The 25,747-nt window shown below is 41.3% G+C and overlaps 1 protein-coding gene across 1 annotated transcript in view; it reads right to left on the bottom strand.

Annotated features, from left to right (window-relative positions):
- Positions 1–906: 906 nt before the first annotated feature.
- MAP3K19 (mitogen-activated protein kinase kinase kinase 19) overlaps positions 907–25,747 on the bottom strand; it is a 42,526-nt gene continuing 17,685 nt past the window's right edge. Inside the window, exons 6-13 of the mRNA XM_036422108.2 lie at positions 22,062–22,158; positions 17,279–17,357; positions 15,887–16,143; positions 10,913–10,956; positions 6,742–9,189; positions 4,550–4,687; positions 2,295–2,992; positions 907–1,307 (exon numbers count right to left, since the gene is read on the bottom strand). Of these exons, the coding sequence (XP_036278001.2) occupies positions 1,241–1,307; positions 2,295–2,992; positions 4,550–4,687; positions 6,742–9,189; positions 10,913–10,956; positions 15,887–16,143; positions 17,279–17,357; positions 22,062–22,158 (3,828 nt within the window). The 3' untranslated portion in view covers positions 907–1,240. The remainder of the gene's footprint in view (positions 1,308–2,294; positions 2,993–4,549; positions 4,688–6,741; positions 9,190–10,912; positions 10,957–15,886; positions 16,144–17,278; positions 17,358–22,061; positions 22,159–25,747) is intronic.

Raw genomic sequence — 25,747 nt, 5'->3', positions numbered from 1 at the left:
AGAGCAAATTGCAATAAAATGAGGTATGCTTGTAAGTAAAATAAGAGACAACATATCCCTTAAATTTCTCTCAACTATGAGAAAGAACTGTACAAATTGGAGAGAAAGAAGGAAAGTATATTCACAAAAACCCATCTAAACATGTTGACCAAAATGAAACCTGTTATACCTCAGCTGGGCTGGACTTCATTTCACATGTATTTCTCAAAACCCTGAAGCAGCAAGCCTGACAACTGGTGTGAGAATGCACCTCAAGTTTGTAGTTGTGACATGTTGAAATGATAGCCAGTTAAAAAATTAAAATTAAAAAATCCTGCTATAGAAACCTTATCAAATATGCTTAGTCCACCAACTTAAAACAAGGGCTTGTAATAATTTTGACCACTTGTCCATGATCATTTTGGTGAGGTTTATCAGGGTTTGGGATGTGAATGTGAAGAGTGGCCTACGTGGGGATGTTCTTCGAGTATAGAGACCAGGGTGCCCTGAAAGTTTATACATGCTGATCCTCTCCCATTATCCAGTCAGTGGGCTAGATTTAGCTAGTTCTACATGTGGCAATGACTTAATTCTCTCTACAAAAAAGTGAAGACCTCAAATCATACTACAAGTTATAGGAAAAGCAGTCTGAAGTTTATGAGGCCACCTAGTATAACCCGCTTGTAGTTGGAGACTTCAGAGGAGTTTGGGGCCCTCTGATAGTAAAATACTAAGGCCTTTAGCTCTTCCTGTTAACCTTGACGCTCCCATCACCTGCAAGGTTAAAATTGTAGCCCAAAATAAACAGAACCTAGTGTCTCTACTTTTAACGTCTTTCTTTCCTCAAGTCTCTTGTAAAAAAAAAAAAAAAAAAAAAAAAAGGAAAAAAAATGTCTACCCACCGAGCAATTAAGTACAATTTCCCCCCACAATTTATTTTAAACTAATGACATTACAATAACAGGACAAAAATAAAAAAGAATATTGTATAAGCAATAGAGATTATGATTACTGGATAGTCAATATGTGGGGGGTTTTGTTGTTATTTTTTTTTTTTAAATCTCATATACATAAGTAATCATGCCCGAACCTTAGAGAGACTACTATGTAACAATTTTTTCAGGTAGCAACACTGTAGGATCTAGTTAAATTGAGTTAGATGGACTTTCCAGTAGGAAAACCAAGGTCCTTTAACATCTTTCCCACAATGAAGCAATAACAGGCTCGGTAATGGAACTGGAAAGAAAGTGCTGGTGCATATTCAGTAACTTCTCTTCAAGAAGGAGTGCTTCAGGAGCTGAACAGCAGAGGGGCGCTCGTGCTGGTCCCTTGGAGAGGAAAACCACATTAGAAGCAACATCCAAAAGTGTGCATGCCAACCAGTCTACTTGACTCAAAATGCCAACTTTAAGAAGAAAGTACAACCTCTGCCAGTCAAACCGATGGATTGAGCCCAGCCTGCAGTTTTCAGCTGTGTGATCTTAGGCAAGTGACTCAGACTCTTTCCTCATCAGTAACATGGAAATAACAGTGATACCTAACTCGTTGAAAGAAACACATAATGTATATACAGCTGTTCAACAATGTCTGGCACGGAAGTAATTATTCAAAAAACAGTTGCAATTATGATTAAAAAGTAGGCCCTATTTTTCATATTGTAGTCTTGTTCAGTTTGTTTATGGTAAAATTTATACACAAGTAAAATTATAATTTTTAAAAAGCTTACTGCACTTTTAACTAGCATTACATTTATCTTTAAAATTTCAAGGCACAGGAATCCATAACGAAGACTCTTAAGGAGTCATTTAAATATGTGCTGGTGATTAATTGAAATGATCCTATTTGGGGCACTCTTGGAAGAGCATAAAGTAAAGGGAGACAGTTGCTCAATTAGTACAACTGTGCTTTTGTTTTTCCCCCTCAAGAAATCAAAAAGCTTTGCCAATGAACTAATGAACCATCCAATAGTTATCTGCAATGATCAATTCCAAGGCATTCTTTTGGTTAAACTCGCATCTTTGGATAAGTTTTGGAGCAAATGACCACTAAGAATAGCCCAGGTGAAAATGGAAATAAAAATGAAATACTTTGGGGGGGGGGGGGGGAGTGATATAAATCATTTAGAAATAAAAACTTCTCCTCTTCTAGGAGGTTCTTCCTCTGAATACAAGGCACACAGCCATCCAAAATGACTTATAATGATTCCTTTCGGTACAAAAATCACTCCCTGATTCGAGTGGAGGTTCGAATGGGCCATATATTGGAGGGGAAATCTGTGGGCATTTATCTTCCTCCTCCTGCCTGCACTTTCTTACCTGGTTAGGCACATGCGCACAAAGTCCGCTGCGTTTTCTGAGAAGTGTTCAGGTAACGGTGGCATCAGCCCCCGGTGTGCGCCAATGTAGAACATGGCTGCCACCCGGTCCATGGATGCCAGCGGAGGCTTGCCTGTGGCCATCTCAAACACAGTGCAGCCCACACTCCAGATGTCCGACTTCCTCCCATAGCCAGACTCATTGATGACCTCTGGGGCCATCCAGTAGGGAGTCCCATGCATGGACTTAAGCATGTCACTGTGACTGCCATTTACGCCAGCCCAGGCCAAACGTTTGGCACAGCCAAAGTCGATCAGTTTTATTATCCCAGTAGGCATGAGCATAACATTATTTCCTTTGATATCTCGATGCACCACGCAGTTCTCATGGAGATAAGCAACGCCTTGCAGAATTTGTTCTGTGTATTTACAGAATACCATCTCAGGCAATGGCCCAAAACGGTTGATAATACTAGAGATTGAGCCACCAGGAACAAACTCCATGAAAATGCTCACGGTGTTTTTTTCTAAGCAGGTCCCCAAGTAGGCCACAATGTTGACATGTTTCAGTGCTTTGAGCAAATCCACTTCTTCCTGCAGTTTCCGGTATTCTTTTTCAGTAGATAATTTATCAGAGGTATCCAAAGCCACCTGTTTTACAGCTATTAGCTCTCCTTGGCTAGTGAGACCACAATATACCTAGAAGCAAACCAATACCTATGATTAAATATAACCAGCATTTCAATGGAGCTAAGATGGGAATGAGCAGCATGGTGAGTGGGTATCACAAGTGGCCTATATTGTTTAGGGGTGTCGAACTCAATCAGAGAAGGGGCCAAAATCTAAAATCCAGCCTAAATCGCGGGCCGAATGGTTTACTGAACAGTCATAAACTGTCATTGTGATGGAAACGCAGCGGAATGCAGTGATGACAGCGCGGTGCGGGCCACATTGCAAGGCCTGGCGGGATGGATTTGGCCCGCGGGCCTTGTGTTTGACACATGTGGTTTAGATCCTGGCTTAACCCACCCCAGCTGTGTAACTTGGGTAAGTTGTATAACAGTTGTGACCAGTTTTTTCTCATCTACAAAGCTAAGGTAAAGTTCTTACCTCACAGATATCTACAAGGACTAACTGAGATGGTGGTTTGGGAAAGCTCCTTGTGTGATGACTAAAATAGGGCTATGTTAGAGCTAAAGTGTGGAGAAGCATGGAACTTGGTTGGAAAGTCTGTAAAAAGCAAACTCCAAAAGGTTGAAACCTACAGGGGGAGTTGGCTGAAGGCAGCTGCCCCTGCCTTGACCTTTCCAAACAAGTCTGTGTACCTGTAAGCTCCCAGGTATTTACTGGAATCCTTGCTTAAAGGACACTGCAGATGCACGTGTCTTCTCAAAGATGCTTACCCAACTGATGGTATCTAATAGTTCATTTTAGTTCAAGCTGTTGTTACAATAACAGCCTAAGGAGACAGGTGAACGGGTGGTTTGGTTTCTCTAGCCAGGCAGTCCCTTAGCCCTCTCTTTCACAGAAACGTGTGTCAGAGTAATCATTCATCCGTTACCCAGGGTCGGCTGGTCAGTCCCGGCACTAAAGCTCAAAGGAGACAAAGGAAGGCAGGTCCTGAAAAATTCAGCAGTCACCTCTGCCAAGTCTTCCTACCTTTTCACTGATGCGCAAATGTCCAGCTAGAAGAGTAACATGCGTTATCTGGGGGACAGTCTTCTCTTTACCAAGCTATGTAAATACTATCAATACTGCTAGGACTTCAAATGATCTTTTTTCCAATTCACAAAATGTAAGGAACATCTTTTGTTTCTTTCACTCAGCAATGATCTCCTCACTTCTGGTAAAATAATACTCTGAGCTGCTGAACAAAGATATTTCTTTTCCATTAAACTTGAACTTAGGAGAAGGAGAGGCTAGAAATGTGAAGGCCATTGTACAAGCACAAGGAACCTGAGAATGAGAGCTGGAAGGCAACTAGAGAGGCCAGATCCTGATGACATTGTTTCACCCCCGAAACACCTGTGCCTGGAGCCACACCTACTTGAGATCCTCTAGTTACATAGAGCAGTGAACCACCTTTTCCCTAAGCCAGTTTGTTTGGGTTTCCTGTTACTCCCAACTGAAATAGTTCTAAATAAAAGAGTATGGTGTGGGGTGGGGAGGGAAGGGCTTACTCAGAGTATAAAGAAGAAGGAGGGGTCAAGGAGGAGTGGGGGTTTGGGGTTTCATCTTGTTTCCCATTTAACTTACTGTGCCGTAGGCTCCCTTCCCAAGGATCTCACCCTTGGTCCACAGGATGGCTTCTTCATGCTTGAAACTATTTTCAGAAAATATCTTTTCACTGAGAAATTTCTCTTCGTCATATATTCTGAACCCATTACTATGTCTCTGGAAGAATGAGATAAAAAGAAAAGTCGCCATTAAACTCTAAGAGAAGAGAAGAGGTGGCTTCCTTCCTTCTAACTTAGGATCAGCTAACTAGGAAAAGGCAAATATGCACCCGTAACTAATTACATTGGATGCCCCTTCTACTTAACCCATGCCAACAGCCTCCGATCAGGTCATACCTGAAGCCTTCCCTTTTTCCACTATGAGACTTTCCCACTCCTCTGCCTACTTTTGACTTGTTGCCAAATGCAAGTGATGGTAGCCAGTTCCTTTGCTGTCGTGAACTCTGAATGAATAGCCTTTGTTCTTCACTTACTTCCATAACACATACACACTCAAACACACACATATTTACATAAGCATATACTTACATACACATTTTTACATTTACACGCAAACATACATACAGGTAAGATCCTCTCTCATGCACACACCCACAACTATAACAAGCAAATCTAGTGGTCAAGATCAGGTGCAACAGACTGAAGATCCATGGCCCTGTAGACCCTTGATACTCAAGGGAGAATCTGCAGACAGCTGTATCAACATCACCTGAGTGCTTGTTAGACAGGCAGAATCTCAGCCCCAGACATACTGAATCAGTGTCTGCATTTTAACATGATCCCCAAGAGATTTGCATTCACTGAAAACTGTGAGAGGCCCTGCCCTGGAAGGGAGGAAACAAGTATCTCTTTGTAGAATTCAGATCATGTTTTCCAATTGCTTGGTCCTGAGTCAAGGCTTTGTCTTGGCCTCCTTTACCAGTCCTTAGAAATAAATGATGATGGTGATGCAGAGGCATGGTGAAGGCCCTATACGAACAAGACAACCTGCAGGTCCCCTTCCTCCCAAATGAGCATACAAGCCCCCAAAGGTCCTTTGGGTTCCTCCTTCCCATCCTTTCACATTTCTCTATCCAAATTGAAAGCTAAGGGCTTTGTGAAGAAAGAAAAGGTCACAAAAAGTCAGTGTTTTACTCTAGGACTGTCGGGGGGGGGGGGGGAGGTCTGGATGATTATATTTATTAGCTTGTTAGCCTTTTTTTTCCGTTTGAAATGGCAGAGTGGTAGACCCATCTCACTCACACCGGCATCACATACTCCCATTTCCTACCCCAGCTTGAAGGCCTTTCTGAATCACGACCTACCTCCCAGCAGAGACCAAGATCACCATGAAGGCAGAGCTGGCCTTTCAGGACAAGGAATATCTCCACAGTGATTAAGTCATTAAACATGGAAGGCTGGAATCAGAATGACTGGCCCCACCACTGGCTAACTGAGTAATAAACTTCAGTTTCCTCATCTGCAACCTTGGGGATTTGCTAATACGTTTAGTATTTATACCACAGAGCTGTTATGAAGCATATAAAAGAGGCAATATGATGCCCCTTGCTCATACATGGTAAGTTCTTAATAACTAGTTATAGTATAATTATTTACCTAGTATTCTGATCACCTATTTAAAATATTTATTCCTGATCCTGATAGTGTGAACTAGATGATGAGCCACTTCAGGGCCCATGTTAATTTCTTTTTCTTTTTTTATGTTTTTTATTAATTAAAAAAATCATCTTTATTGTTGAAAGTATTACAGATGTCCCCTTTTTTTCCTCCACTGATCCCTTTTTGCCCACACCTGTTCCTGCCCCAGGCATTCGGCACACCATATTAATTTCTTTCTATTCACACACCACTGAGAGCAATGCTTTACCCATAATTATCTCACTGCTGATATTTGTTGGTTGAAAACTTAATCATTGTATGAAAACATTAAACTATTTAAATAAGTAGTTTTGTTATAGTATTAACATACCCAACAATTTTCCATTGTAGTGTGGGCTATCAAAATTCCAGAAGTAAAGCAGCATAATAAAAAAAATTTTAGCCCAAGAGTTAGAGGACCTGGATTCTAAACTTGCAACAATGAGACTTGGACAAAAACTATTTAATTGTTTACACTTTCTGATTCCTCATTTGAAAATAAGGAGTTTGAACCAGATTACCTCTAGGGTCCTTTCCTGCCCCAATTAAATCATTGATTATAATTATACCAACCTGTATTTTGACATTTGTTGTCTCTCCACCCAACTCTTGCATGGTATTTCCTCTCCTACTGAAGATGAGATTTATGTTTTCAGGATCTGTTTCATTTGCCACTATCTGATGAGCGTTGTTATCTTTCTCATCAAGAGCTAATAGTTTTGCAGCTAGACAACCTAATAGTTCATCTGTCAATTCTTCATTCTTTCTAGAGTCAAGAATTTCTTGGGAAATTGAATCTGCATCATTTAAAGTTTTTTCAAATGTTTGGTGTGTAATTGACTTATAAGCTAAACTATCACGATCCAAAGAATGTGCCCAATGTTGATATGTTTGAGAAGATGCACTTCCTTGTGTGTCTTGGAAAGAGAGATTCGTAAGTGTTTTAGATGTAGCTATCAAACTATCAAACTCTACGTCATTCGTTAAGATTTGGTTGGCAATTATCTTTCCAAGAGATGCTATATTTTGCTTTTCTTGTGGTACATGTTTGTTGAAACTCTTCTCACCAGGCACCGCCCTGCTGTATTCTGAAAGGACAAAGGGGGTCTGGTGATGTAGCTCTTCAAGTTCATGCAGATCCCAAAGGCTTGTGGCAAGAATTTGATCATTAGACATGTCTCCTTCATCAGTGGCCTCTTCCATAGAGACTTCTTCAACAATGGACAAATCTGAGACAGGAAGGAATTTGTTCTGTTCAGTGGACTGTTCATGAGTCTGAGCAAAGTCCATGGGCTGAACTTTGTCTTTGGAAGACAGATAGTCATTTCCCAAAGACTTCATCTGCCACTCTGATTCTGAAACCCCACCACCATTTTCAGTGTCTTGTAGTTTGCCAGCTACAGCCTTGCAACCCTTTTCTTTGGAAATTAGACTTTTGTGCCTGTGTTTAATTCCAAGCAAAGCCTTTGGGGGTTTAACATGTGGTCTTTTCTGAGAAAGCCTTGTTCTGCTATTGCTGCTCCTCTCGCCGTGTGAAGATTGACATTTACCGTTGATACATCTGCCTGATGGAGCTGAGCATATCTCTCGATAATATTTGTTTTCATGCCGTTCAGCCTCTCTCATGTGACAATAAACTGGGGTCCCAAACATTTCATAGATTCCAGGTCCATTAGCAGTTGAATTGATTTCTTTGAACATATCACTATACTTAAGATCTAGGTAATTTAGTCTTGGCTGTATGGGTTGAACAGGGTTAGGAAAGAAAGACTTTTTTACTCCTGTGTTTTTACAGATGCAAGGAGATGTTTGCTTTTTAGGTTTCAGAGTCCAGTCAGTTGATTGCTTCTTTTCTGTCTGAGGCATTCTCCTTTGAAACTTGGGTGATTGCCGAGGTCTGGGCTCAACAAGCCCCAAAGAAGGGAAAACTTGAGTTTTTATGCTGGTTTTATGCTTGGTAGGCTTAATGGAACCATCAATTGAAATCATGAAATTCTGAGGTGTCTTACTGGTCTTGGTTTTTGCATCGAACTTGTTTCTATGGGTTTTCATCATATGCCTGTCATTTTCTTGGTGTGCCCGGATGTGGAAGCTATTGTTATGAAAGGTGCCCTTTCTTTTTTGGAGGCTTGGCTTGGCTACCGCTGGTTCCTTGGGAGTCTCCTCTCCAGGGAAAGTGATGTGGACAAGAGGCACTATCCCATTCACTTCAGATTTGCTTGCCTCTGCTACTGATAGTTTTGTATTTGTCTCCACGTTGTTATGATCTTCCAGTAGCCTTCCAATGGGGCTGTTGTCAGGAATTACATTGCACAAACTTTTAAGTACAGTAAATTCTTCTAAAGTATGGTTTGGTTCAGTTAGTTCACCTTTATGCCCTGACGTACTTTTTGAATCATCTCGATCATTTCTAGTCTCTTTATCCTTGTTTAGAGTTATTTCTGAATGCTGGGCTTCTTGGGACTTGATTGGCATAGTACATCCAACGTCTGAATTTTGTTCATAGTTTCTGGCTACGGAACCCACTGTCTTCCCTGATGAAAGATACTGAGAGTTCTCTTCTGCTTTTCTCATTTCAGTGCCAGCGCAGTCCATATCCACTTCCCCGTCTGCAGGAAAGTTGCCTTCCTTAAAATTCTCAAAGGATACCAAAGACTGCCCTTTTTCAAAGTGAGAGATTTGAATTTTGTCACATCCTTCTGTTTCCTTCCATTTCCTATTCTCCTCCATCTCCAGGTGTTGTCTGTGATGGTTAGCCTTCCAAAAAGAGCACATGTTTCTGGACCAAATAGACCTATTGGAGGACCTGAGAGTCTGATCCACAAACACCTTGAATGAGGCTTCCAGTTGCTTGTTTGGTGGTCTTAGCTCATCAGATGGACTAACAGGCTCTGAGAGCTTAGGTACAAAAGATACAGGACTTGGAATATTTCTCTCTCTCTCTCTTTGATACTTGTGATTTGGGGGGAAAGTAAGAAGACCAGGTCTCATGGGCAAGAATGACAATGGTGGCAGAGGGAACTAAAAGGAAAGAGAGAAAAAGCTAATGAATGCAGAAATATATAAGCATATCACATTAACTGGTTTAAAGTAACCCTCAGAGATTCTAAGATTCTCTTTAGGAAGGCCTCCTATTTAAGAAGTACAAAGCTATCATTGAGATAATAACGTTAAAAGCTAAACACACAAAAAAATTAAACATAAAAATTAGCAATTTTCTTCCAACTTAAAACAACAACAACACTAAAAGCTCATTCCAGGGTTTATTTTATTTTATTTTATTTATTTATTTATTTATTTATTTATTTATTTATTTATTTAGAACCAAGGTAAAATAATACTTCTAAAAACCAAATTTATCATAAAGATTCATGGTTCTATATTTAAAAGGAGAGCCCTATAATGTAAGCATTAAAATATAAGATGGGACATTTTATTTCTCTCCTTTCTCTTTATTTTCCAAAGAATTGATCTAAGATTAAGAAAAAAATTCCAGCCGAAACCGATTTGGCTCAGTGGATAGAGCATCAGCCTGCGGACTGAAAGGTCCCGGGTTCCATTCCGGTCAAGGGCATGTACCTTGGTTGTGGGCACATCCCCGGTAGGGGGTGTGCAAGAGGCAGCTGGTCGATGATTCTCTCTCATTTATGTTTCTAACTCTCTATCCCTCTCTCTTCCTCCCTGTGAAAAATCAATAAAATATATTTTTAAAAAAACAAACAAAACAATTCCACTTAGAATAGTTTAAAATTGTTGTTAACACTTGAACAATGAGTTACAGGCTAACTCAGAATTTGTATCCAGACCACACCTACTCCTCATTGTTTTTGCTGAACTGTTTTGTTGAGGGTGGCTTTACATGGGCCACACTGTATACTTGAAAGTTAGCAACCCTGATGGTTTCTAATTCTCCTTTGTCCTACAAGTAGTTTCAAAATAAGCTAGTGTTTGTTATTATCAACCTCTAGAGGTCAGTGTAACTCAATATATAATGTTCAGGTTCGGGCCATTAAGCTATAAACTCTTAAACTCCATGCTTCTTTTTCACAGAGTCCTTCTCTTGTATATACAGATTTAATACCTAATTCCATCAGAATATTTACGGACTGGATCTTGCATGGGAAGTGAGAGCTTTACGTTTCATTTTCATTCTGTTGCCACCTGTGTCTAAGAGGAAAGGACCCTGACACTAGAAATTTAATTAAGCTTTAGAACCGGGCAAGATGCAGCATAATCTCCTAGTTTTATTGATGACTTTCTCCCACATCTAAAAAATAACAGGAAATAAAGAGATTCTCCCAGTGCTTAAACATCTCCCTGAGATGGAGTCATATTTTTTGTTCAATAAACCCCTTTTACAACAATGAGCAGTACCGAGGCATTTTCTCTAAGGCTCCTGGGTATAGAAGAGTTAGACAGTTGAGAGAATTGCAAGACTCTTTCCAAATACTTCATTGATATATTAGATAACTAGGAAAACCTTTCGGCCACTGGAAGTAAGAATGACCTAATTTCTAGATATGTTTTAAGAAGACAAATTTAAATATGAGAGCTCCTCGTATCATTATCTAGAGAACAGGAAACACCCTAGAAAAAGAATATACAAGGCAAGGTATAATTTACCCAGAAATTATTTGCTACTCTATAAACTACATGTGAATTGTTGTTTTTCCAAGAAATAACTGTTGAGAATTTTGGTTTTGAATTCTTTGATAGAGTCAGTAACACTAAAAACTAATCTTACCTCAGTTTTTCGGTTGCTGTATTTCTTATGAGAGGCAGAAAACTCTACAACAAGAAAATGTAATAAAAGTTAGATATTCTCACTAGTACAGTGAACACAGTCAGCCTTACACCAAAGTTTGGGTATTAAGTCACCTTGGTGCTGAGGTTTGAAAAAGTCAAAATTGAGAGTTATCCCAGTTGTAATTCATATGGAAGGAGGTATGTTTGATTACACAAAAACCTTAGGCTACTTCCACTAGAGGGGGATGTTGTTTTATATATAATATTGTTTCTCACACATGGATGTTATATATATGTCTTATATATGACATTTGTATACATGTATGTTGATATATGTTTATATATATACATCCTGGCAGAACACACGAGCTCTCTGGGCCAGGGAACAGAGCTTTATTACTCACAGGGCATCGCAGCACCAGTTCCAACAGGGCCACGCGCTGGGAGCCCTGTGCTGACCTGTGCATTGCACCACCGGAATGAGCACAGAAATCGCAGCTCAGCGTTTACATAGAGCATTTGGCACTTCAAATCATCTTCCCCTCCCGAGAAATGTAAGCAGCTGTCCTAGGAGAAAGGGGGAATGTAGTCTCTGGGCTCTATTGTCCTAGAAGGTGAGCAAGCAGCTCCTGAGGAAACCAGCCTCTGACTCTCTCTGGAGCAACACACTCTCTCCAATTGTAAGACCTGTGTATCATTCAATCGCCATTCAACCTAGTTTCCTAGTACCTTTTGCTCAGAAAGCCTGGGCTGTGCAGAAATGCCAAAGTATTCATGTATAATAATCTCTCAGCTGTATTTGAACTCATACTTGGCATCCATCATAAATTCTGAAGGGGAGCTGTGTGGCTGGTGGGAGGGGGGGACGGGACTGACTAGGCAGTGTGAAGCCTAGTTGTTGTCTTCTAGGCCTGGTCCCCCACAAAGAAGTTATATAATATATATATGAACCCACTATATATAGTGGTTTCCACAGCTTGACGCTAAAGCCGAAAGTGCCAGTGTGTCCACAGTCACAGCAGCTCACACACCTGAGTGAAGTGGGACAGGTGGGGACAGAGGTAGGCTGAAGTCACATGCTCCCGCTAAAGGGCCACCCATTACCAAGTCCTAGTTGATGCTGTCCATGCCAGATGGAAATCCATCTCTGCGAGAACTCCATTGTAAAGAAAGCTGGAGACTTTATATGAAATTTCCCTCTTTTATCCACACCCCCCCCCTTTTTTTTTTAATGCTTTGAAGGTCTGTGGGCCTTCATTTTAGCCACAGCTACCACTTGAAATTCCACTTAGACCTCTTTAAGCTGTCAGGCAGGTCAAGAAGCCATTCTCAGGTGAAAAATGGTCACCTAAAATGAGGATCCCAATTGGAAAGGCTTGGGCCCACCCCTCAGCCACAGCTGGTCAAGGCACTGCCCCCAATTCTTTACGCATTAATTCAACCAGTGCCTACTGTCCCAGAAGATGGCAACAGAGTGTGAACGACAAAGACAAATTCCTTGCCCTCACAGAGTCCATATTCTACAGGCTGAGATTTTCTACTGAAAAGATTCTACAACTTAATACCAGAAATACAACTGAATATAATTTATAGTGGGTTCATATATATAACTTCCTGAGTTAAAAAACCTTTCAGGTATTATTATAAATATTTAGGTAAATAGTATCCAGTGTTGGTAAGGAATGACATGAGGTAGAAAGGCACTCTAACACTCGGGTGAGAATGCAGACATAAGACCTTTCTGATAGGTGATTTAAGAACCGTTTAAAATGTATCTAGAATTCCAGCCATGACCGGTTTGGCTCAGTGGATAGAGCAATGGCCTGTAGATTGAAGGGTCCTGGGTTCAATTTCAGTCAAGTGCTGGCTTGATCCCTAATAGGGGGCAATTGATTGGTATTTCTCTCATCAATATTTCTAACCCTCTACCCCTTTCCCTTCTTCTTTGTAAAAAAAAATATAAAAATCCATTTTTAAAAATGTATATATCAATAGAATTCCAGTTAAAAGGTTGAACATCCAAACTTCTCCCCACACTCCTCACAAACCTCACTAAAAAGACAGTGAAGACATTTTAAAAGGCGTGAATAAGAACAACAAAAGCCCTGAGGACAAAGCAGAAGATGAGCAACATCACCAACATTTCAGACAGTGAAAACCGTATGGGTGAATAATCATCGATGATTTGCCAACTTCCTCTGTCTGCTCACTGCCTGCCGAGGGGAGAACTGGGAGGGAAATAAGAACCAAGAACAGGCCCTGAAGACACGGCGCCTCCGAAGGTGAGGAGAGCTGAGGCTGAAACAAGGGATTGCATGGTCTGCGTAGGAGGAGGTTCCAGTGTGGGAGGCCGTGTTCTGTGGGGCCCGAGGGCAAGGATGGAGCATAGGGTAGGGACGCCTACCTGCTCTTCCCTAAGCCTTCAGGGTTAACCAAGGACAGGGCAGACCATAGCCCCATTGTTAGAGAGTGCGCGTGATGCACGACTCATCTGGATGTTCTCAGCTAGGCTGTTCTCAATGATATCTAACCAGATGCTTGCTCTATGTATCTTTTCCAAGAATGTCTTGAGGAGCTGGGCGGCCTTGTCCTGGGAAAGGGGCACTTGGAGAAATGCCCAGAAAAGCCTCATAAATGTACGCTTGCAACTAATAAAGTTGCTGCAGTCTCATCATGGACTAGCAGTCCTCCTGAAGTCCCGCTTTCTCTTGTCTTTATTTCTCTTAAAACCTCCTAGCCCTACCTCCAGGACCTGTGATGCCGGCTGGATTCGGTATTCCAGACTCCCTGCCCTGCCCACCATCAGGAGCTGCTCCTCCGGCCTGGCTGGCGGTGGGAGCATGACCCTCTGGAGAGCTTGGCACAGAGATGCCAAGGAGTGAGGAGCAGCTGAGAGCAGACGTGGGTGCTAGGGTGAGGGTAAGAGGATGGGAGGAAAGCCACCCACTGACAGGTGAAGCAGCCTCACAACTCTGGGCAGGAGCCTGGACAATCCCTCTCCGGGGAAACTCTGGGTTTTCTTGAGTGTTTGAAGATCTTTCCCGTGAACTCTTGTTTGCACGATGTTTATCTGTGGGAACCTTGGGGTCCACACTGAGGATGCTTTCCTGCAGGAGCTGAGTGCGCGCTGACACTGGACCCCCCACCCCACCTGCCCGGCCTCATCGATGTCTATGCGGAGAATGCCTCTAAAACACAGAGCACAAAACAGACTGGAAGAAAGTGAAGAGTTCAGCAAAATAGGGCAATGAAAACTATTACTATTGCACTGTCCTCAGGGAGCTACTGAAAATGTGCCCCCTGAAAGGAGGGAGTAAACCAGGAGGAGGACGCTGAGTAGCCAGCGCTCAGGTGTCTTAGGAGGCCAAGGCTGGTGGTGAGGGAACCCCAGGGAGAGACCAAGCAACATGGAATGAAATAGGAGGGCAGAGGGTTCCAGGCAATGTCTTCAAAAACACTAACCAGCTGGTGACCTGCCATGCAGGTGCCTGAACTGAGGTGCTTCTCACAGTCCATCAGCTAGCATCCGGAGGGATTAGGATGGGTGTACAGAGTAAGCGAATACTGAAAGGAGGCATTCACCAAGACTGTAATAAACTCCAAGTCTCAGCAGGAGGAAAACGCCATCACAGCACACGAATGAGCTCAGCTGTAAACAGTATTTCCCCAGTCACAACAATGGACACACCGAGTGCTGATTTCTTTTCAATACAAAGGCGGAGAAGATTGGGGATTGCCCATGTGTGAGAACAGCAATGTAAGAGTGTTCAGCTCTAATAGCTAAGGTCTGAATGGAACAATTGAGCAGTATCATGATAAACATGTTATCTTGAAGTATGGAAGTACATTCTAGGAGAAATGGTCTTGGAATACTATTTGTGCTTTTTAGTTTTTATTTGCTCATCGGCCTTTCCTGCCTTTTTCTTAATTAACATATATTGATTGTCTCATTTTTAAAATTGCATTTAAACAAATTTTTAAGAGGCTGGAAACAAGGCCTGGGGAACAGCAGCTGCCATTTTCAGATAAGCAGCTTCCACTAAGATACTGACCTAACCACGTGTGTGCTTGTCTAGTGTGCAGAGTTACTTCTGTTACACCTCCAAGGTTCCCTGTGGTGTGTGGGAGAAGGGGGTGTGTCCTTGATGGGCCAATTCAGGCTCTCCGTCCACACTCCACCAGTCTGTACCTGCACCACTGCCCCTCCTTTTCCCTAAACCCTCCACTACAAGACTAAGTATGTCTATCCTTTCCTTTACTCATCACTGAAGAGGGACCAGAAGGAAGGGGTGAGCTGAACACAGAGGGGAAGGCGCTTAAGCATGTTGGCTTCAGAGACATGTGGTCCACGGTGGAGCCCAGCCTCCATAACTCACTAGCTGTGTGACCCGGGCCCACTCTTAGGCTTCGGGGGCTGTTTCCTCATTTCTAAAACAAGCATGCGGTATTGTTTTAGAACATCAGTGCGTATCTGTGCCTTGAAATAGCAGGCACTCAATAAATGGTTATTGCTGTTATTAATTCAAATCACACTTGTTAATAGTTATGCACCAGGCCTGGTGCCAGGTGCTTGAAGGTGTGGTGGTTTTTGCCTCTGGTGAAGACAGACATATAAACAAATGGTGACAATTGTGTTGCAGGTCAGGCCAGGAAATGTGGGAGAAGAATGGAATGGTGACTTCTCTTGGTTGATTGTCTCAAGACAGCAGAAAGCAAATAGCAGACAGCATTGCCCTAAGGGGAAACACTGGCCTCCAAAAGTGCCTCTGTCTTTGTCATGAGTCTTGAGCTGGAGAGAGTGGCAAACTCAACTCCTGCAGGAAAGCATCCTCCGTGTGGACCCCAAGGGTTCCACAGATAAACATCACGCAAACAAGAGTTCACAGGAAAGATCTTCAAACACTCAAGAAGAAGATAAATAGGCATTTGTTAAGTGAAGGATAAAGGAATCACTGCATTTAAATGGACTCACCTTCAGATTTTCTCTGCTGGCCTTTCAGAAAGGGAGGCACATCTCTGGCTGCAGACTTGGAAATGTTGGGTTCTGAGCAAGGTCTTGGTAACAAGAAGACCATGTTCTCACCACAGAGCTCCTGGGAGCTTTCTTCTGGCTTCAGGAGTAAAGGCTGTGGGGTTGGCATCTTTGTTCTGAAGTCCATCATCTTGATTTCCTTTGGAAGAGGAACAGAAGGTGCTTGTGCCCATTCTCGATGCTCTGAGGTTATCTGACTAAAAGGGGGAGGAAATAGCTGGATTTAAAACTCGTTCCCCGTGTCTTCCGGATCTCCGGTTCTCAGTCCCACCTGACATCACCAGACACTTTGGAGAACCATTCCAGACGGTGCTGTTGAGGATGGCTGTGTTCCTGAAAAGACAAGACCTCTCCACCCTTCCTCTTGATCCCCACCCCGCCTGCCCTCTGCACCCCACCCTTGAGTTTTCCCAGCCCCTGTTTTGAGCAGAGAAATCAGAGTGGCCACGGGCACCCTCTTATTCTCCAAAGGCATTAACCAGCCAGTGCTTCTCAGTCCGTCTTTGATGAAAGGATCAGTGCTTAAACTTCCAGCCTATTGTGGACTGACACTTTTGTAAAATGTAATAAAAGTGAATTTCTACAGCCCTGGCCAGTGTTCTCATTGGTTAGAACATTGACCTGTGCACCGAAGGGTCTCAGGTTTGATTTCTGGTCAAGGGAACAGACCTGGGTTGCAAGTTCAACCCTCACCAAGCAATCAATGTGTCTCTCTCACATCAATCTCTCTCTTTCTCTTACTCTCCCTTCTTCCCTCACTCCCTTCCACTCTCTCTAAAAATCAATGAAAAAATTATCCTCGGGTGAGAATTAACAACAACAACAAAAAAGTGAATTACTATAAAAAAGAAATGAAAAAAAAAATTTTAAAGCCCCTCTTTTTTTTCATGATCAGATCCATGAACATAACATTACTTTGTGAAATTGCAATGCAACTTTTTAAGTGTTTAAATTTTCAAGTTTATACTGACTTCATTGTGGACTGGTAACGGAAAGACCACAGACCACAGTTCAAGCAGCTCTGGTGCAGGGAAGGCAAACCATGGCCTCCGGTCTGTTTTCCTAGTTTTATTAGATCACAGCTACATCCGGTTGTTTTCAAATCGTCTCTGGCTGTGGTCAAGATACAATTGCAGAGATGGATCATTGCAACAAAAACATAGAGCCCACACATATTTCCCTGGGCCCTGCCACAGTAATATTTACTGTGATTCCTGCTTCCAGGTGATTTTTTTTCCTTCTTTTTAGTGGACTCCCTAAAAATGTAGGTTGCCATGCAAGTATCATTTCATTCTAAAATTTCCTCCGAACACTTCAAAGAATATTCCTTACTTGCTTTCTTTTAAATCTTCTTGGCTCATCTCTTGGGTGTGACAGACGTCTCTCGGAAAAGTAACAATAATCTCGACACCTATAGAAACACGTGACAATAGTAGAAAGAAGAAGAAAGGAATGAAGTCCAGTGAAGTATTTTATTTTTGGTTATTTGGCTAACCTGTTCTTCATGATTACAGAACGGAATTAACCAGGAGCTAGCCATCTTTGTATCTTTTCTGTCCAACATAGGATACGTCTTAAATAAGTGCTTTCTTAGAGAGAAAAAAATCATACAGCAAAACTTCCCAGGTGTAAAATAAAGGCTTATGACAAGCAGTGCTGGCCCTAGGATAGGAAAAACAAGGCTACCTTCTATAAAGTGTAACCAATGACACCTACTTCAGAGGACTGCTGTGGGAATTACACGGGATCATTTATATATTACCTCAGGAGCTTGCCTGTATTTGTAAATTTGGCCAGCTCCTGTCTGATCCCATGGAACCATTCCCAGTATAAACCTTAAAGTAGAAAGTTCCAATTTGCAGAACCAATGCTTGCTTACCACATACCATGTTAAACATAACCAAAACACCACTGTGAGCCACGTCAAAATAGCCTGTACTTTAAGGCTGGTCAGTCTATTCATTTTTCTTCTCTTTAACAAAATGGTTTGAAGTGTGTACGCCAAGCTCGAGGCTTTGTGCTGAGGATGTAGAAATAAACAAGGTGCAGCTGTGGCCCTCACCGAGACGATAAATAGGAAGCGAAGAGAAGCATTGTGCTGAGGAGGACGCAGTGCCTGCCCTGTCCGTGGGTTTGTCGGAGCATGGATTCAGTTTGCGTGTGCCCGGAAGAGCCCGGTTTAAGTCAGGTCCACTGGCCGATGGCTGGGGAAGCCGTGTGTATGGCAGAGAAGACAAGAGCAGGGCACGAGTCTGGGTCTGCATCCCTCCTCCACTTGTTTGGTGACCTTGGGAAAGTTACTTGATGCTATCATTATCAGCATTGTCTCAATTGAGGTGTTTTTATTATTATTATTTTTTTAAGTTTTGCAGTTTTCAGAATAATTTTATTCCCTTTAATATTGGAACGATGGATACTTTCAATCATGACCTAACCTTAGAGTTGAAGGGCATGAAAAAAATCAGAGAGATGGATGGAAGATGAGTCATACACATTCTTGTATTAATTTTAAAGAATATGTTGTATGAGGAATTGTTCTTTTGAAAATAACATGTCTACTTCAAAACACCGAGGCTCAATGTGTGGCCCTGTGGTTACAGTCCTCAGACGGTGAGTTCGCCTCGGCCTCAAATAACCTGCTGCTTTGCCCTTTGGCATGGCTGCTTCGAGGTCTTTCTAGAGCAAGATCCACTTCTTTATGTCAGATTTTTATTTGATGCTTCTGCTCTCCTTTTACTTTGTTCTCAGGAGGTTGTGTCCCTCATCATTCAAAGAGTTAAGCTTTTTGTGTACGGTACTTTGAATTATCTAAGAATTCTTGAATACATCAGTCTGTTAACTGTCCCTTCTCCTGTGTAATCATCCTTTTTTGCTCTATTGGTTGCTGTTTCCACGGCCTCCAATGTCCACACATCTTCCCTATTGTGAGATTCTCCCTCCCCCCAACTGGTGGGCGGAGCTATGACATTACTGGAATCTGCCTCAGAGACATCCCCAGGACATTGAACCACCAATCAGTGCGTGCCAAAGTGCCCTGGAGCTCACCCCTTCCTGTTCCACCCTCGGTCCAACCTTTTCCTGTTCCTCCCCTTAAAAAGTCCTCCAGACCAGCCACTTGTTGCTTTTCTCCATCGCCATCTATGGAGACAGCCCGGCTGGGTCCTTTCTCCTCTTCCCACTCCTTCAATTCTGATTTCTCTACCTCCGTAATGAATCCCGCTCATTACTGGGGAATAAACTTTACTTTAACATGTCTTGGTGGTCTCTGACTTCAGTTTCCTGCACCTCAAACCTAACACCTATTAGTCCCAGTCTCTCACACACCCTTCCTTGCCACAATTGAGGTGTTTTTTTTTTTAAAAGAACTTTAAATTTTATGTAATAGTTTATATTCATTATTATTTTATATTAGTTTTAGGTATACAGCACAGTGGTTAGACAATTATGTTTTTATTATTTTTAAAGGATTTTGGATATTATGTTTTGTCCTGCATACGAGAGCCACCATAACAAAAGCATTTTTACTGTTCAATTTTTGTGCCCATGTTATTTATGAGACTAGCATTAAAAACCAGTAAACATTCTAAAAGGAGAAGTTTTGTTTACAATGATAATAGTATTTACTCGCTTTGTTATTCAATATTATATTATGTGGTACCATGAAAATGTACCTAGCTTTGCTTTTCTTGATGTTTCTCAAATAAAACAACTTGATTGCAAGTTTTCTATTATATGATAGCAAAGGACATGTCACTAAAAATGAAGTTTTTTTTTTTTGAATGGTTGATTTAAAAAAATTTTTTCAAAAAAAGAAAATAAATAAATAAATAAATAAATAATTTTTTTTTCAAAGATCCTGTCACCACACTCTGTAAGCACAAAATGAGAGGCTTGGGATTACTGTGTGGAGCTGGAAGAAGCTGAGAGGTCACCTAATCTGAATCCTTCATTTTAGAAATGGAGCAATGGATACCCATGAGGCTATGGGCCACTCTTGGGTCTAAAAGGAAGATGGATGTCTTTCATAACATTTTGTATCATCCTGGAGGGAAAACACCGAGCTGACCTACTGGAGACAGAAAAACATGCAGCAAACATTCCTAATAAATAAATGTCAGTGAAAAGGATGTTCTGGACAAAGCAATGTATGGAAGATAGGAAACTGAGCAGTGTATTCACAGAATGACTGCATCTTTACATGACTGAAGACTGTAGCAACTATGAGAAGATAACTGAAGACTGTATCAAATATGAGAAGAAAAGTTAAAAACATACATGTTTCTTTTAAATTTATAATCCAAGTTACTAAAGCTTAAGGCCACAAGATCATGGCTCCTATATGAAAACCTAAAATACTACAAATCGATTTTAAAAGAATCCATCCCATCTCAAGTGGCAAGTCATCTCCAAACTGAGCCGAGGAAATGTATTATTTAACCTCCTGGAAAGTGCGTGGGACACAACCGGGCATCTGAGAACTTGGCTTTGGGAGTCAAAGGCCAACTTCACGGACTGCTTGGAAGGGGCCAACATTTGTTTATGTTAATTAGGTCTTTCAGGGTTCATGGTGTGAATTATTTCAAATGTTACTGAATTATTCTCTGCCCTCATGCTGGGGAAGAGATGCCAAGAGAGCTTGAGGAGGCTGCCAACAGAGGACAGCACCGCACAAGGGGCAGGAGGAGACGGCAGCCTGGCTAACACCGCCTCCCCTCACCCTGGGGAGGTTGCCAGGGACAAGAGGAAAAAGACAGCCGCAGGGCAGCTTGTCGTAGTGTTAGACATGGAAGTCCGAAAACTGCGGAGAGAAATGGCAGCCGTTTGAATAAACATTTAAGAAGTTTATAGGTGGAATATGATAGACAAATGTGATGCTATGGTGACTAATTTCTGACTCAAAAATTTGCAAATACCTTGTGGTCTGTTCAATGCAAGGGTTCTTATAGATATGACAGGATACCATATGTGGAATGGGTCGTTGTTTTGGAAAATTCCAGACTTATGGCCTCATAGAATAAAAGACTGGGACTGAGAGCTTTAGTGCCTTGTTCAGCCTCCAACTTCCACTCAAGGCAGGAGCTCTGGGTCAGCAGCAGATGGACACATGCTTATATCTGAAAGGGAACAGATCCCTGTTGCTGATGGAAGATTCTGTGAGGAAAGAAATGAGGTGGGGGGTGGGGTGCTGGAGGCTAAAGCAGCTAGCATATTAATGCAAAAAGAAAATATTGGAAGGCCAATGGACTTTGATATTCAGCAGGGCTGAAAATCAATGGCTCAAGGCAATTTTCTAACCTGATAATCCTTATACTGTTCACCAAACTTTATCTTTGATCTGCTGTATGCATTGCTAAAGGGAAAATGTGTATTGAAGTAAATAAAAAAGCGGACCAGGCGAGAAGTCCTGTGCCTCTTCAAGAAAGAGGTCTCTGCCTGGCCCTCAAATGCCTTCTAAATTCATATTTCTTGTACAGCATTTTCATTTGTGTGTCAACCCCTCCTTCAGATCCTGAACCTCACTGCCAAGGTTGCAGTGGCGAGGCGGGGGTGGGGGGTGGGGAGTGGGTGTTGAAAGATAATATATATTTTTTTTTAAAGGAAAGGGCCAGAGAATGGCTAGCTGAGATGAAGTGGGGTAGAATAAAGAAAAGAGACAGCTGAAACCGGTTTGGCTCAGTGGACTGAGCATCAGCCTGCAGACTAAAAGGTCCCAGGTTCAATTCCCGTCAAGGGCATGTACCTTGGTTGCAGGCACAACCCCAGTAGGGAGTGTACAAGAGGCAGCTGATGGATGAATCTTTCTCATCGATGTTTCCAACTCTCTATCCTTCTCTCTTCCTCTCTGTAAAAAATCAATAAAGTATTTTTTTTTTAAAGAAAAAGGAAAACAGAAAAGGGACACAGAGGGGTGCAGAGGGATGCCCGTTTTGGCAGAGCAAGTTGACAAGACTCATTATTCGGACATGGGCAAAGGATAGACTTATGAGTGGTTTTTCATTCCCTTTGTGCTTTTCTGTGTTTCTGAAGTTCTGCACTGAGCACTTCAGAAATTAGGGGGAAAACTAAATAATCCACGTTCTCTTTGTAAACACCTCAAGGACAGAAGCCAAGATACCTTCTGTCCTGGGCTGCCAATCTCGTCCATCACCACTCGAATCTCCTCCTTCTTTAACCAGTATGGAATGGCTGCAGTCATCATCTTGGTCAAATTCCTGAAATATAAAATAGGAACTCAGTTATTCAGTGTCTTTCTTTCTTTCTTTCTTTCTTTCTTTCTTTCTTTCTTTCTTTCTTTCTTTCTTTCTTTCTTTCTTTCTTTCCTTCCTCCCTCCCTCCCTCCCTCCCTCCCTCCCTCCCTCCCTCCCTTCTTTCTTTCTTTCTTTCTTTCTTTCTTTCTTTCTTTCTTTCTTTCTTTCTTTCTTTCTTTTTTGGCAGAGTGAATGTTGACTTTTCTAGGCTAAAGTTTCACACTGCAGGCTCCTTTTAAATGAAGTATTTAGGACTAAAATAATGAGAAAGTGTCTGCCCCAAGAGCACCAGGCTCAGACAGACATGGATGTGATGAATTACATAATAAAAAATGAAGATCAAAGTTGAAAACACAGAGACACATAGAAACTCAATATTTTATCCAGGCTTCTACGCTGCTACAAATTCCCTCTGGGTGGGTAACTGGAAAGAGTCCTTTGGCCACAGTCACAGTGAGCAACCCCAAAGGAACATGGTCTTTTCCGTCTGCCTCATTGGGGCAATGCTTACAAATGCGGAGAATGGAAATCCCTGCCCCATATGGAAGCTGCCAAAGGACTGATTTCACTCTGCCAGCTTTCTGATCCAATCATGGCATCACTTTGTTTTACCCTCTAGGGCAGTGGTTCTCAATCTTTCTAATGCCTCAGCCCTTTAATACAGTTCCTCATGTTGTCGTGACCCCCAACCATAAAATTATTTCGTTGCTACTTCATAACTATAATTTTGAACAGGTTGAGAACCGCTAGCAGGGTCTCCAAAGACCATTGGAAAACACAGATATTTACATTACAATTCATTAACAGTAGCAAAATTACAGTTATGAAGTAGCAATGAAAATAATTTTATGGTTGAGGGTCACCACAACAAGAGGAACTGTATTAAAGGGTCGTGGCATTGCCAAAACCAGTTTGGCTCAATGAATAGAGCGTTGGTCTACGGACTGAAAGTTCCCAGGTTTGATTCTGGTCAAGGGCATGTAATTGGTTGCGGGCACATTCCCAGTAGAGGGTGTGCAGGAGGCAGCTGGTTGATGTTTTTCTCTCATCGATGTTTCCAGTTCTCTATCCCTCTCTCTTCTTCTCAGTAAAAAAATCAATAATATATATATATATATATATATATATATATATATATATATATATATATATATATATATAATTTTTAAAAGGGTCGTGGCATTAGAAAGGTTGAGAACCACTGCTCTAGGACATAATCATTATGCTGAAAAACATGTTTGAGAATCAACTTGACTTATAAAAAGTTCTCCAAACTCTCTAAAGAAGAAATACTTTCTTGTTGGAATTCACTGATATGGGTAGGTTCCCTCATAGAAGTTGCTGCTGGTGATTTTGCCCTTTTGAATGCCTAGAACAGTGACAGATGCAGGTAGTGGTTACAATAGCCCATCACAAGCTGGCTATGATCATGAGCCCCTGGCTTCTCTGATCTGGGTGACCAGCTGTCTAAAGAAACTGTTGGATGAAAAGGCTTTGCTCCGCGGGCGGGTGTCTGATGGACAGACAGGCAGAGTATCGCAACACTCTGCCATTCATTACTTGCCCAGGGAGCCTTTATGTTTTCTCACTTTGCTCATTTTCATTATCATAGAAAATAATGAAAGTAAAACCCTTATTTATACTGCCACTAACAATATTTTAGCTATTCAACCATAATATTTTAGTTGCCATACCTTACTTTTATGCAGCAAGTCATGCTTTTAAAAGTACTTTCTACTTCCTGGCAAAGGTAAGGTACCCCCCTCAGACTGCCCTGGATGCCAATGGCAGGTGGGAGACCTGGACTGGTTCCCCCTGATCCTAGACTATCGTCAATTTCACTGCTCATGCTTCTCTGCATTTCAAAATTCCTACCACTACCTGGCAAATTTCTTCTTCCTCCCATCCAGTTTACAAAGTGGGGAGGGAGATCCTCTTTTTAGAATATATGGGAATACACAATAGCCTTTTTTTAAAAGCAGAAGAAAAATCACCTATAATCCTACAAATAAAAAGCAAACGTTGTTAACAACTGTTATTGACATTTGAAAACATCAATTTAATTATATTTCCTTTGTCTTTTTCTAAGAATTTAAGTATATAGCTGCATCCTATAATTTAATATTTTAAGATAAGCATGAAATACACAGCAATTTACTAAGCAAATGTCATTTTAATGGAATTTAAATTTTCTTTTCATCAAAAAAATACCTATAGGGGTCATAACAGCCCATGAATCTTATAACATTAGCACTATATGCTTAGTAGGCAGTTTTTAATTCTTCTTACGTATTACATACAGTGCTGGGAACACCTGTGCAATTAATGCCCTAATTTTGCATTATTTCTTTAGAGTAGATTCCTAGATATGGAATTATTGATCCAAAGAGTATGAAAATTTTTAAGATTTTTTTTTTACACATACAGTTTTAAAAGTAAAGTTTACACTTCACCAGCTGTGCATGAGTGTGCTGCATTCCATCTTCTTTCTTATCAAGTATCATCACTTTTCATTTGTAGTGATGCAATATGTAGAATCGGTTATCTTAGTATTGTTCGAATGTGCATACTTTGATTAGTAGAAAAGTTGGAGATAGTTTCAGATGTTTATTGACCACTGAATTGTTTTAGTATATATAATTTTTGTTCAGATCCTTACTCTACAACACTATAAGACCTCAAAATATTTTCCTACCATTTCACATAATGACAATGATTCAATGAAATTTTTGTGCTAACCTTTGGAAAATAGCACATTTTTAACATTTGGAAGTGTTAAAAATACACCTGGTTCTCACGCCAGGTTTCTGTGTTGATTAATGGGCTGTGATCAGCCTCATCTGCTCAGTTCATCAATAGTTGGTCCTTGAGGAAAAGCTGGAAGATGCAGAGTGTGGGAACACCTACTTACAAAATTCGTAACAATGACTAGCATTTACATATGTAGGGCCAGACAATGTTCTATGCACCTACACATATGAACTAATTTAATCCTCGCAACTCTAACGGCAGGAACTATTTTCTTCTTTCTAAATGAGCCTCAGAGAAGTTAAGTTACTTACTCCAGGTCACATAGCTAGCCAGTGGTATTGCCAGGAATCACACCTAGACTCAGAAGTCTGATCCAGACCTCTTAACAACTCTGCTTTCTTGCTACCGTGAAATGTTCAAAACAAAGAATCTCAACAAAAACCAGAAAGAAGATAAAAATAACAGTGAGCAAAAACATTTTTTAAAAGGATACTCAAACCTAATTTATAAGTTTTGCACTGGAAAGAATAAAAGATGTGCTACCTACAAGTGCCTGATAAAAATGTCTTTTTAAAAATAAGCTGAGAAACCATAAGCATTGCAAACAAAAGGGATGTAGAGAATGATGCCTACTTTGAAGGCTTTCATGGAAGCAAAGATTCCTGCAGAAAGAGCTCAGAATTTTCTATTTCCTTTCAGAATGCTAAATCTGAAAGGCTTAGGATGTGCGCAGGTGCCACAAAGAAGAGAACTGAAGTGATGGCATTCAGTTGTGAGGTGAGGAGAGAAAATGTTAGACTAG

This window comes from Pipistrellus kuhlii, unplaced genomic scaffold (genome assembly GCF_014108245.1).
Source record: "Pipistrellus kuhlii isolate mPipKuh1 unplaced genomic scaffold, mPipKuh1.p scaffold_m20_p_7, whole genome shotgun sequence".
Classification (NCBI taxonomy): Eukaryota; Metazoa; Chordata; class Mammalia; order Chiroptera; family Vespertilionidae; genus Pipistrellus; species Pipistrellus kuhlii.
The sequence above is the reverse complement of the archived record's forward strand: the minus strand, read 5'-3'. Positions and strand labels throughout refer to the sequence as shown.